This window comes from Microcebus murinus, chromosome 8 (assembly GCF_040939455.1).
Source record: "Microcebus murinus isolate Inina chromosome 8, M.murinus_Inina_mat1.0, whole genome shotgun sequence".
NCBI classification, from domain to species: Eukaryota; Metazoa; Chordata; class Mammalia; order Primates; family Cheirogaleidae; genus Microcebus; species Microcebus murinus.
This window is the reverse complement of record NC_134111.1, coordinates 39,496,814-39,509,948: the sequence shown is the minus strand read 5'-3', so window position 1 is coordinate 39,509,948 and position 13,135 is coordinate 39,496,814. Positions and strand designations below refer to the sequence as shown.

General features: G+C 34.2%; 1 protein-coding gene across 23 annotated transcripts in view; it reads left to right on the top strand.

The window, feature by feature from the left end:
• Window positions 1–12,909, top strand: part of BAZ2B (bromodomain adjacent to zinc finger domain 2B) — a 248,145-nt gene extending 235,236 nt beyond the window's left edge. For 22 of the 23 annotated variants that reach the window (XM_012745219.3, XM_020288473.2, XM_076005575.1 and 19 more), the window contains 3 exons: window positions 3,730–3,995; window positions 4,294–4,437; window positions 8,085–12,909. In XM_012745219.3, coding sequence (XP_012600673.2) covers window positions 3,730–3,995; window positions 4,294–4,437; window positions 8,085–8,238 — 564 coding nt within the window. In that variant the 3' untranslated portion in view covers window positions 8,239–12,909. Of the gene's footprint in view, window positions 1–3,729; window positions 3,996–4,293; window positions 4,438–8,084 lie in introns of those variants that run through there. The other variant, XM_076005579.1, reaches the window with a different exon arrangement.
• Window positions 12,910–13,135: the final 226 nt, after the last annotated feature.

The window sequence follows — 13,135 nt, the reverse complement described above, 5'->3', positions numbered from 1 at the left end:
ACTTTTAGGATACATTTGTACCTGATTTTCTTCCTGCCTTTGCCCTTTCTCAGTGTCTTTTGCTAATTTTTACTTACTTCCCTGATCTGTTTACATTGTAGCACTTTCTTAGCTTGAGGGTTGTCATCTGTAAATAGGATAGTATCTGCTTTGTGAGAATTTGTGAGGATCAAATAAGGTCATGAATGTGAAAATTTTTATCACTTTAGAGTTCTGTGAAATGTTGAATACTTTATTATATTTTAGACTATATTTTATATGGTCTTATGGTATCATATTCATTAATATTACTTTTTGATTTCTTATTACTTGATCATTTTATTGTAAGTAGTTTAATAGAGTTCAACAGTAATCTTCATTGTTTATACTTAAATTATCTTTTAAATTCATGCCTGTCAAGTTATAGAAAGTTTCTCTAATACTTTATGAATTACTAACAGATAAGTGTTTTGACTCTTGAGAGAGTAGTAGGCTGCTAAAAGTTTTGTTTTTACTAAATTGGCTTAAATTAGAATTTTGGCTATCTCATTCAAGGAATGGCCTTGAAGACTTAAGATCTGTGATTTCATCCAAGTACTTCTATGTGAACGCACCTTTCAAAACCTCTGCTTTTTTTTGTTTTTTAAATGTAATGAACTAGATGTTATGTTTCTTACAACAATAAAAAATTCTAAACATTTGATTTGGGTATATAAAGAAAAGTTAAGTTTTTAAAAATATCTTTCCAGTTAATTCATAGTTATTTACAAATATTTGTACTATACATTCTTGCTCTTTAATGGCTATTTCTGCATATATCATCCTAATTAACTACTTTCACTGTGTGTATGTGTGTATATGTATGTATGTTTGTTGTCAGGATCACAGAATCAAAAGACTTGTATATGTATGTATATATATACACACACACATAGACAATACATATATTGTATACATACACATATATATGTATACAAATTCAGAATTTTTACAAACATTATATAAGCCAAATAGCACATACCAAGGAATAGTCACACACATACACACATGTTCCTTGGTATCTGCAGGGACTTGGTTCCAGGACCCACCTTACATACCAAAGTCTGCACATGCTCAGGTCCTTTATGTAAAATGGTATATGTAGTATTTGCATATAATCTATGTACATCCCCCCATATACTTTAAATCACATCTAGATTACTGGTAATACCTAATACAATGTAAATGATGTGTAAATAGTTGTTATACTATATTTTTATTTGATTATTTTTTATTGTTTTGTTTTGGGGGGTTTTTGGAATATTTTCAATTCATGGTTAGTTGAATCCACAGATGCAAAACCTGCAGATAATAGAGAGGCAACTTGTATTTATACACAGTCATAGATACACACATACAAACGTGCATATTAAAAGTTTCAAAATCCAGTGCCTACAAAAGCCAAGCAAATAACATAAAAGAGTTCATCAAACCACTGGTGGGAACTGTGGCAAACAGGAGAGTCATGTCCCTATTTAAATGTGGTAACAGTAATCACTCAACTCTAGCCAATTGTTGTCATGTGGGAATGGGAGCCCTGTGTTCCAGAATGTTCTACTATTTCAAGGAAAGTCAAGATTATGGATCTTTATGCATATCTTCCTAAATATTAAATATTAGAAACAATTTCAGATTTTTTGCAAGCATTATATGAGCCAAATAGCACATTCTGTGTGCTATGTATTACCTGTGAGCCACCAGTTCACAACTTATAAAGTATACAAATATAACAGATATGCACCTTTGTACATGTAATTTCATAGGTTTTGCTTAAGATCCAACTGAGGTTCCTCTTTGAATTTGTACTCTAGATAGAGGGGGTGGGTCTCTTCCCAAGAACAAAATAATCAGGTACTAGAGTAACTGTATAAAAGCTTATTTTTAAAGTATGTTATATGTACACTATCTAATGAGGTAAGCTGATAAGCATTATTTATTAAATGAATAATAGAGACTTCATTGTCTTTATTGAAAAATCACTGAAGTTTTTTGATTCTATGATTTCAATGTCACATTTTTTTAATGTGAATATTAATTTGTTAGAAAATAGTCCCAAGTAATATTTTAGTTCAAATAGAAACTTCATGTTTTGACTCATTATATTAATACACATAACTTTGTTCTTTTAAATAACAAAACTATTCAACTAACTTAATTTTCATTAAATGGACTTTTTCTTCTGTATATTAAGCATTCTCTTAATGATTTCAGAGTGCTAAAAGCCCATTGTGATATGAAAACCCAAAATAATCATATTTTAGTGAATAAAAATTAAACTAAATGGAGAAGAAACTGAGTAAAACATTTTCTATTGTTTCAGTTAGTGACATGGGTAGTGATTCTTTAATATGGTATAGAGAAGGTATTGGGTTTATGGTTTGCCTTATTCAGTCAATTAATATACTTTTAACCTGCCATTAGAGAACCAAATAACTTTACTTGATTAAGAGCATCTTTTAATAATATTGCTGGCAAGAGTGATGAAATCCTCAAAGAAATTGCTATGAAGTACTCCAAAGAAATGTTTTCAGCAAATTTCAAGAATACAGCCAACTTTAAATTATTGCTGGACTGGTTATATCAGTGTGCAGTCCAGGATTTCTTAATAGTCTGGCTAAAGGAGAAGTAGTTTTCTAAAAGAATTTAGTGTGCACTTCAGATTTGGGAAAATCAAAACAAAAACCATACATTGCCAATGACTTTACATATTTCTCTTTTATGATCTGTTATATTTATTGTAACATCTAATTCTCAAAAGAGAAACTTATTTTCCCAGTTCCAAATTCAGGGTTAGAGACCCTTATTGTTTCATCAATGTGCTACCTGCGATTTGTGGTTAGATTGCATATAGCCACATTGAGATTTTTTTTCCCTGTAATTCTAGAGCTAGAATGACCTTAGCAAAAAATGTGGTTTACCTTTCTTATTTTACAAATGAGAAAGCAAGGCCTCACAGATATTTTCCCCAAAGGTCCATAGCTAGTTAGCAGGAGAGCCACAGCTGGAATTCATATCCTTTGATTCCAAATATGTCTGTTATGCCGTTTCTGTGTTGTTTTCCTCAAAAACAGACATCTTTTTCCGCATCTTTCACCATTGCTTTCTTCACACCTGGGAACCACAAGTTTGCAGGACTCTCTTCTTATTGCAAATACCTTTTATTCTTTATCTAGAAAAAAAATCAATTTCTAGTAGATTTGATCACTTAAAAAGGACTTCCTTCTTTGATACTTCATGAGCTCTTTTTCATGCGTTAGCCTAGCTTTTTATTACCTCTTCAACTTTCTTGTTAATAGTCTCTATGTTTTTGTTTATATTTACCTTTGTTCTTAATTATATTGTACTATAAAAGAGAGTTCTTTTTGTATCTTTAAACTCATTTAGTTAGTGACCTAGACTAAAGGAATACTACTGACAAGTTCTGTGGTACCCAACAAAGAATTACCATGAGATATAGGTATCTTTCAACATCTTAAGAATTCTTAAGATGAATAGACTTTTCATGCTTTATTAGATTTTAGTCCTGAGAACAAATTCACAGATCTCCCTTGAAAATAATGGAATTATTAACCTTCTAGGTCAGAGTTATATTCTTTTTATTATAATAAATTATGTTTATTATAATATGTCCTGTCAGACTTTCATAATTTAAAATAATAGGTCTATAGTCAGTCATTTTCTTATACTTCATTTACTTTTTCTTAATTAAAGGCAAGTGGTCAGACTCTAAAAATCAAAAAGCTTCATGTCAAAGGAAAAAAGACTAATGAGTCAAAGAAAGGCAAGAAAGTAACTTTAACAGGGGAAACTGAAGATGAAGACTCTGCATCTACAAGTAGTTCACTAAAAAGAGGAAGCAAAGACCTCAAAAAAAGAAAAATGGAGGAAAACACATCTATTAACTTGTCAAAACAAGAAAGTTTTACTTCTGTTAAGAAACCTAAAAGAGATGACTCCAAGGACCTAACTCTTTGCAGGTATTATTTCAGTTTTCATATACTATATATTTAAATCATACTATATAGCTAAATCATATACTATATATCTAACATCCCATTTATTTGTTTAGAAACTTTTACTATATTAAAGGTTACTTTCTGACAATTTTTGTAAATATAAGTGTAAGATATAAGTAAAAGTAAATGTATTCCTTTATCTTTTTTAATAAATTAATTTGCATTGAGTTTTTACTTGAAAGATTATAATAGCTAATTTTTTAATAAAAACAAACAATTGTAACATATAGATACTGATTTCAAACATTGTTTTCTTTAGTATGATTCTGACTGAAATGGAAACTCATGAGGATGCATGGCCTTTTCTACTTCCTGTAAACTTGAAACTTGTTCCTGGTTATAAGAAAGTTATTAAGAAGCCTATGGATTTTTCCACAATTAGAGAGAAACTAAGTAGTGGACAGTAAGTAAATCATTTCACTTCAGTGAATATTTATTGAATATCTGATATGTGCTGGGCATTTTTCTAGTGAGCCAAAGATACTAATTAACAGCAAGGCATAGGCCCTGCCTTTGGAGAGACGGGTGTATGTGTGTGTGTGTGTGTGTGTGTGTGTGTGTGTGTGTGTGTGTGTGTTTGTATGTGTATATGTGTGTGCGTGTGTGTGCATTTGCTTATGGTGGCATAGTATGGAAGACAAGTCAATTAGAATTATTTAAGAAACTAAAAAGCAATATATAAACCTGCTTTTGACATTGAAAGGCCACCAAACCCAGATTGGGAGGTAAGGAAAAATATCAGGGAAGCTTCCCAAAGCAAGTAGCATATAAACTGGAGCTTGTATTATACAGCATCCATGGAATACTGACACCACCTCATGTGGATTTAACAAAAACTGACTCAAATATTTTCAGATTTTTACAATGTAGAAATAGAAGATCACTGGAAATTTTAAATAGTAAAAGCTTTATTATGAGTTTTTGGAGAATACTAAAAATCTATTTATTAAATATAAAAGAAAACTATTATTTGCTTCTTTCTATCATATTCTCTTTGAGATCCTATTCCAAGAATAAAGTTACTTATATATATATATATATTTTTTTTTTTGGAGACAGAGTCTCACTTGTTGCCCAGGCTAGAGTGAGTGCCGTGGCATCAGCCTAGCTCACAGCAACCTCAAACTCCTGGGCTCAAGCGATCCTCCTGCCTCAGCCTCCCGAGTAGCTGGGACTACAGGCATGCGCCACCATGCCCGGCTAATTTTTTCTATATATATTAGTTGGCCAATTAATTTCTTTCTATTTATAGTAGAGACGAGGTCTCGCTCTTGCTCAGGCTGGTTTCGAACTCCTGACCTTGAGCAATCCACCCGTCTCGGCCTCCCAGAGAGCTAGGATTACAGGCGTGAGCCACCGTGCCCAGCCTAAAGTTACTTATATTGGGAGGATCCCCTAATACTCATACAACATATATTTAATTCTTCCTGGACATTCTTTTGGTGAAAATCACTGTGTACCATGATTTTATATTCAATTCAGAAGAGTTAAGTAGAACCTATCTCATATGATTAGTGTCTCTCTCACGTATATCAAGTAATTTACTAGATTGACCAAATGATTAATTTTATTTTTTGGAGGCTGAAATACAGTCTTTCAAAGGTTTATGTCCGTTTTGTTTTATTTTTTTTTTAAATTACGGAAGGGACCTGCTTAAATCCAGAAAGCAGTTAAAGCCATTAAAACTATTGGTTCTAATATGACCCAGACAGTAAAAGTTGTTGTCTAGATATGTACCAGTTCTTTTGCTTTTACTATCAAAATAGTCACATGTCTAGGTGGGTAGCACAATGAACTTTATCACTAACATGGCCAGAACAAAGATGCATGAAGACTTTACCAGTGTTTAATAACTCTTTTTTTTTTTTTTTGAGACAGAGTCTCACTTTCTTGTCCAGCCTACAATGAGTGCCATGGCATCAGCCTAGCTCACAGCAACCTCAAACTCCTGGGCTCAAGCAGTCCTGCTGCCTCAGCCTCCCAAGTAGCTGGGACTACAGGCATGCACCACCATGCCTGGCTCATTTTTTCTGTATATATTAGTTGACCAATTAATTTCTTTCTATGTATAGTAGAGACGGGGTCTCGCTCTTGCTCAGGCTGGTTTCAAACTCCTGACCTCGAGCAATCTACCCGTCTCAGCCTCCCAGAGTGCTAGGATTACAGGCGTGAGCCACCGTGCCCAGCCAATAGCTCTTGATTTTACCTTTCATGATCTTCCAATTCCTGGATAAAGGATGAACCTCAACCTCCAAATCCCTAAAACAAGTAAGCTTAGAAATTAACACATAACCAAAAATGCTACAAAATCAGAGCTCCCTCTTAAGCAGGAGTCCTGGAGAATGAGAAGGGTCACCGTGGCGAGGCAGAGAGGGAAGCGGTCCGTGTGATCCTGTTTGTGGCACCAGCTGTGTGAGAGCAAAAGCCAGAGGATTCAGGCTTCCTAACTGCAAGTCGTTCGATTAAACCCAAACCAATGCGGTAGAACCAAAACTCACGAAAAATATTTCAAATCTTTAAACTAGAAAATTTTTAGAATGGAGGGAAGGAAGTGCCTGCTTTTAATGAATCTTTCTGAGTTCCATTAGCTGCCAGATCCTTTTACAAAGGACAGGTACTCATACAAGTAGTGGGCTTATCTGACCTGGAATTCTCAGAAACAGTCTGAAGAGAGAAACAGTGCTCAAAATAATTTTAAAATATTTTATAAAAATAATTCTCACATGTATTATATGATTCCATTTAATCCATTTATTATTCTAGTTCCAGAATAGGTAACTCCATAGAGACAGAAAGCAGATTTGTGGTTGCCAGGAGCTAGGGGAGAGAGAAGTAGGGAATAACCGCTTTATGGATATGAGAGCTTTCCTTTCAGGGTGATGACAGTGTTTTGGACATAGACAGAGGTGATGGTAGTACAATGGTTTGACTGTTCAATGCCACTGAATTGTCCACTTTAAAATGGTTAATTTTATGTGAATTTCTTCATCTCAATAAAAATAAGTAAATAATTCCCAGAAGAACCCAAAAATGGATAAGGTTACATAAGGGCTGACTTAACTCTTTGTGAGCATGTTACAACCAGATAAATTTTAGTTCTTTTATTATTACACATGTTAGAAGGAGGGAGTGACAGGTCATACAAGGTATTTCGTCAAAGAAATAGAATTCCACTTTTACAAGTTCTCAGAGCTTCAGTGTCTCATGGGGTATTTCTAATGGTTAAATTATTTTAGTTTCCAGCTTGTCATAGGTTAGAATTAATTTAAAATTTGAATTTCCAAAAAGCCCTCTTTCAAAATATGTTTAGTTGGCTTGAAATGACCACTCCCTTCTTACTAATAGGCTTGGGCAGATTAATTCACCCTTCTGTTCTCCTCTCTGTATTCCTACAGAGAAAGAGAATTGGGTTTATCCCACCAGAAAAGCACTGAAGCTACAGTGCTTCTTGTGAAAGTCAGTCCCTCATAATGTCATCTCTGGTAAAGGAATAGCAGATGCATTTTTGCCTGTTTTGGTTCATCATACTCCAGTGCTTGAGCAAATTTGGAGAGAGAAGAAGAGAAACGGGAAATGGAGAAGGTTTAACACAGAGAGAGATGTATGTAAAAGCTACAGGGCAGGTGTAATTTTTATAGCGCTTAAGACACATTTACATTATTTCTACTGCAACTGTGGATAATAGGGTACTACAAGTGATATAGTTGATCAGAGGAGTTAATAAACTAGTCAAGTGGGATGAATCCTACAACAGAATTGTGATATACAGGTCAAAAAGGAAATGGCATGTAGGGAAAATGCCAGTTGAAATATGCCTTGATCTTCAGAGAAATCTGTTTTTCATTTACCCTGCTCTAACCCAATATGGTCTAGAACATAAGAAATTTTTTTAAATGCTCCATTTATAAAAGGGTGTCATGTATTTTATATCAGTTGAATGCAGTTATCCTTTCAGTTTTACTTTTTATTTTGTCTTTTATTACCTCTTTGTTTGTTTACAGAACAAAGCCACCTTATGAAAGCAATCTCTAATTATGTGTTTTCTTTCAGGTATCCAAACCTTGAAACCTTTGCTCTAGATGTCAGGCTTGTTTTTGACAACTGTGAAACATTTAATGAAGATGATTCTGATATAGGCAGAGCTGGCCACAGTATGAGAAAATATTTTGAAAAAAAGTGGACAGATACTTTCAAAGTGAGCTGAAGTTATAATTTTTTTTCCTTTTAAACAAGGACAAATGAGACCAGCAATGTGAACTGTATTTACATAAACGTGCAAGGCACATACATAATGACTTTTTTTTTCTTAGAGTAAGTATCAAAAAAAAAAAAAAGTATCAGAAGAATGATACCATTTTTAAAGGCTTCACTCCTACAACAACCAAGGCCCTTGGTTATTGGTTTGTGTGATTTATCAGCTAATTTAGGTAGAACAGGGAAGCACACCCAAAGAATTTTCAAAGGAAAGGGTGTTATAGTGCAATAGCAATTAAAATATATCAAATCGCACTGAATATTCAACACCAGAGCTCTAATGTGGGAAATGGTTCTCCTTTCCCTCTCAATAAATATCTATTTTTCATTTTTTTACTTTGTAGTTTATTTTTTAGTGAATGTATTTAATTTTATGAATTATTTATGATTAAACCACATCCAGAATCTTCGTTTTCTGTGAAAAGGAAGAACTAGAAAATTGCTTTAAATCTTGAAAATACAACAAGGAATGTTTTAAAATATAAAACAAAGCCAAGTTAAACTGTTTACACTGATGTGCTATGAAAGCACCAAAAATAAACTTTACTGTAGAGTTACAAGTACATTTATATATATATATATGTTGCTGCATCACTTGTGTAGTTAAATTGTATTTCAAGACAGTGAAAGAAATTGACGTGTATATACTGTTCATTATTGTTTATATTGTCTTGTTTTAAATATGTATTATGTGTATATATTGTTTGCAGACATTATTGTTTATGCCTTAGAAGGATTGTAGCATTTTATTTTAGTCGGAAGGTATCGCTATACAGCCTGTACAGTAATTATCCTCTACCAACACTGTGGCGTCTCCTTAATCTTGGTAGTGCCTGCCTTTGAAACAGGGTGTAGGGGATATTAGTTTTCCATTTTTCTATTTTGTTATATAATTTTAAGCCACCAGGGCCTAAATTAAAGTATAATCATTTGTATCCATGTGGAATAAAATTGTGACAATTTCCTACGCACACAGTATTTTTTCATAGAAACATTTCCCTCCCATTTGCCTTGCCTCAAAAATAAATTTAAAAGACATTTGTAACCACTGTGTTTTATCTACTGTGTGTTGTGGTGGCCTGTTGGAGGCAAATAGATCAGAATTTTTTTTGTACCTATGTAAGAGTACTTGAAGTTTTATTTAAAATAAAATGTTGTGGAAAAGGTAGCATTCTTTTTTTAGGAGTGTTATTTTTCACTACTATGTGTGGCACGGATACAATAAAAGACTTTTACAAACTATTTTTTTAGTTTTTCTTAATGAGCCTAAAAATATATTCTTTTCAGAAAGCCAGTTAGTTTAAATTTGATTTTTACAGAGTCCTAAAGGAGGAACAGTGTATGGAGAGTGGTTCATAGAAATCAGGCTGGGAGGAAGAAGGTGGGTTTAAATCAAGTGACTAAACTTCGGGAATCACTAAGCTTCACAATTCTGTAAACTTCTCTGGACCTCGTTTTATTTCTTATTTTGCATTTTCAATATGAAAATATTAGAATACATTTTTAAGATCTTGTCCCAATATAAGAAAAGTCTTTCTATTGGTGGACATAATAACCCGGCTGTCAATAAGAAAATTTGATCATATAAATTAGTCTAATAAGCCATGAAATACAAATTCAAGCAGTGAAAAAATGTACTTTGATGCCTTGCTGGGCCCTCCACTGGACTCTGGGCAATCATTGGTAAACAAGACAGGCCCTACCTTCAGGGGCTTATAGCATCATGGAATGGGCCTTAGATAATGTCCACTGCTTTTAACAGTGAGAATAGAAGAGTTTTGAAGAAAATATTCCTAACTTTAAAATGTTTCGAAGCCACAGAGTATTTTCTAAATCCCTAGATTGTTTGTGAAGACATATATGGAAATCAGCTGTTATTATGTAAATATGTCAGTTTCTGTTAACCAAATATTGGGTCGATGCCTTAGGGGGCTGGTGCTTAATCAAAAATACCATGTGGAGCAGAGAACAAGGTGGCACTGTGAATAAAGTGTCTGGTTTTTGTGCTTATAGAACTGCCTGGTGCTCCATGGGGATTCCTTTTCATAAGGGTTTTTTGCCTTAGGGGTTATATATGCTTATGTTAATTTATCTTAGATGGTATATAAGGGGCTTAATAATAACACGTCGGGTGTCTGAGGAGCTCATAAATGAGAAAATACTTACATACAAAAACAGTTTTTCAAGAGTGAGAATTTTCTTTTAAAAACAAATAAGATCTCCCTGAAAAAAGCAAAGCTTGGTAAATATTGGCTACTTTGGACTGGTGTCTTCATTACGGTTACTCAGCAGAGATAGCTGTTCAATAATTAGTAGGCACTATCTCCAAAAGGCTCCAATTGGAGCCGGCAACAGTGGTTTGTTAGGGTACGCATGTGGATCACTTGTTATGTAGACCGCTCATGCACGCACAGTGCCCTAGGTTAGGGTTATTCTCAATAAACCAATATCATTATTCTCCTCAAATGTATATTTTAAAAATTACTCTAACCCTCTGCTATCATGTAATTGCAAATATACACAACATACTTTAGTTAAATTAGACTTTACCATGAACCTTCTTCATTTTAGTCCTGAATGCTCTGTAAATTGAAAAAAAAAGAAATGGCAAACTTTCAAGTTTATGTAGATTATCCCTCAATTGGTGACCAACCAAGGATAACCAATCCAACAATTTACTACTATTAAACACAAAAAATAATCATCAGTTTGAAACAATATGTAGATAGTAAATTAATATTTATTGAGTTATAAACCACAGTGAAAACTAAACAGGTGAAAATTTATAGGTACACCATGAACTCAGAAGAAGTAAATTACCATAAATGCAAGGTGGTCTTTTTCTTGTTCCAGTCACAAAATAAAATTTGTTGTAAGTAATAATTTTAATCAAAATTATGAAGGATCTAATCAGTCTTTGGTACCTTAATGCTCTCCTCCACGCTCTTTCTCTTTCCTGTCCTCTCTGCCCCCATATTCTTTAAGGAAGTTCAAAATCTTGTTCCTTTGGGCCTCTCCCATTAAACACATCCTCAACAAGGAAATCTGATATCAGTGATTTACTCCTTATTGTAAATTTAATTTACGAGCTACCTTTTTCAAGGTTATTTGTATTTTAAATATCTCCATTTGAGAAATAAAAGAGGTTTGTGTTCTGTTAAAAGAATTTCATTCCAACAAGGAGATAAGCAAGATATTTTAAGAGGACGGAAATTTCCCTTACACAGGTATATGACTCATAAAAAATACAATATAGAGGGCAGGTACAGTGGCTCATGCCCGTAATCCTAGCATTCTGGGAGCCTGAGGTGGGAGTATCCCTAGAGGTCAGGAGTTCAAGACCAACCTGAGCAAGAGCAAGACCCCATCTACTAAAAAATAGAAAAAATAAGGAGAGTGTGGTGGTGCACACCTATAGCCCCAGTTACTTACTCGGGAGGCTGAGGCAGGAGGATGGCTTCAGCCAGGAGTTGGAGATTGCTGTGAGCTATGACAACGCCACTGCATTCTACCTGGGGCAACAGAGTGAGACTCTATCTCCAAAAAAAAAAAAAAAAAATTACAACATAGGGAAATGAGTAGAACCTTATCTGCTAGGAATCTTGCTTCGGTAAGATCTCTTAGACTTGCTTAGGCCACATTACAACTCTACCAGGAAAATAAAAATTTTTTTAAACCTCAACTAATTTCAGTAACTAATTCTTCTCAATTCATGGCACACTCTTCATATTGTTCTTGCAAAGTCCTTTGTTTCTTTTTTTTTTTTTCATTTCTTCCTTCAGCTTCTCTGCACTTTGCTTTCCTCCATGTATAATCACTTTTAATATGTCTTCCTAGTTGGCCTTTTATGTTACTTATTTAGCAATATGTATATCTACATATAATGTGAAAAACTATATATAAGTTTTTAAGCCTATATCAGTTAACTTATGCTGTAAATCTTACTCTGTTTTTTATTTTTCTTCTGAGTTGAAAATAGAATATGTAAATTTAGTTCATTGCTTTTAAGTGCTGCAAGGTAGTCCATCAGAAGCACATACCATGTTTTACTTCCAAATTCCTGTATGAATGAAAATCTGTTTCCTGCAACTCCTTGTCACTGCACATAATACTGCAGTGAATGTTATAATCCATGGACCTGCGCATGGAATCTGGTTTCCAAGATGGCCCCCAAAACGATCCTTGCCCTCTGGTATTCATGCCCTTGTACAGTCCCTTCCCACGTTGTATCAGAGTTAGTCTGTCTGACCAACACAGTATAGCAGAATGGCAGCGTGTGAATTCCCAGACTAAACCATAAAATACATTATTGCTTCTACCTTGTTCTCTTGGATCACCTGCTCTCTGGGTAAGGCCCGCCACTATGTTAACAGTGAGGACACTCTAGCAGCGCTACGGAGCAGCCAGTAGCTATCGCCAACTGGCCAGCTGTGTGTGTGACTGAGGCATCTTAGAAGTGGATCCTTCAGCCCAAGTTAAACATTCAGATGACTGGAGCCCCCGCCAACATCTTGCCTGCAACTTCGTGAGAGAACCTGAGCCAGAACTATCCAGCTAAGCCACACCTGAACTCTTGACCCACAGAAACTATGAAATAATAAATGTTAATTGTTTTAAACCACTCAAGTTTTTGACTAATTTCTTACACAGCAGTATCTATAAAAGACAAATCTATAAAAATCTATGAAACAAAGACAAAATCTGTAAAAAGGCAAATCGAAGTTGAAGCTGCTCATATAATCAGAAAAAATGCTTAATAATTTTTAAAAATCTGTAATAAACTTAGTGAAAAATAGTCCAAATATTGAACATTGGTTGGAAGGTAAAGGAAAAGAATCCACTACTGG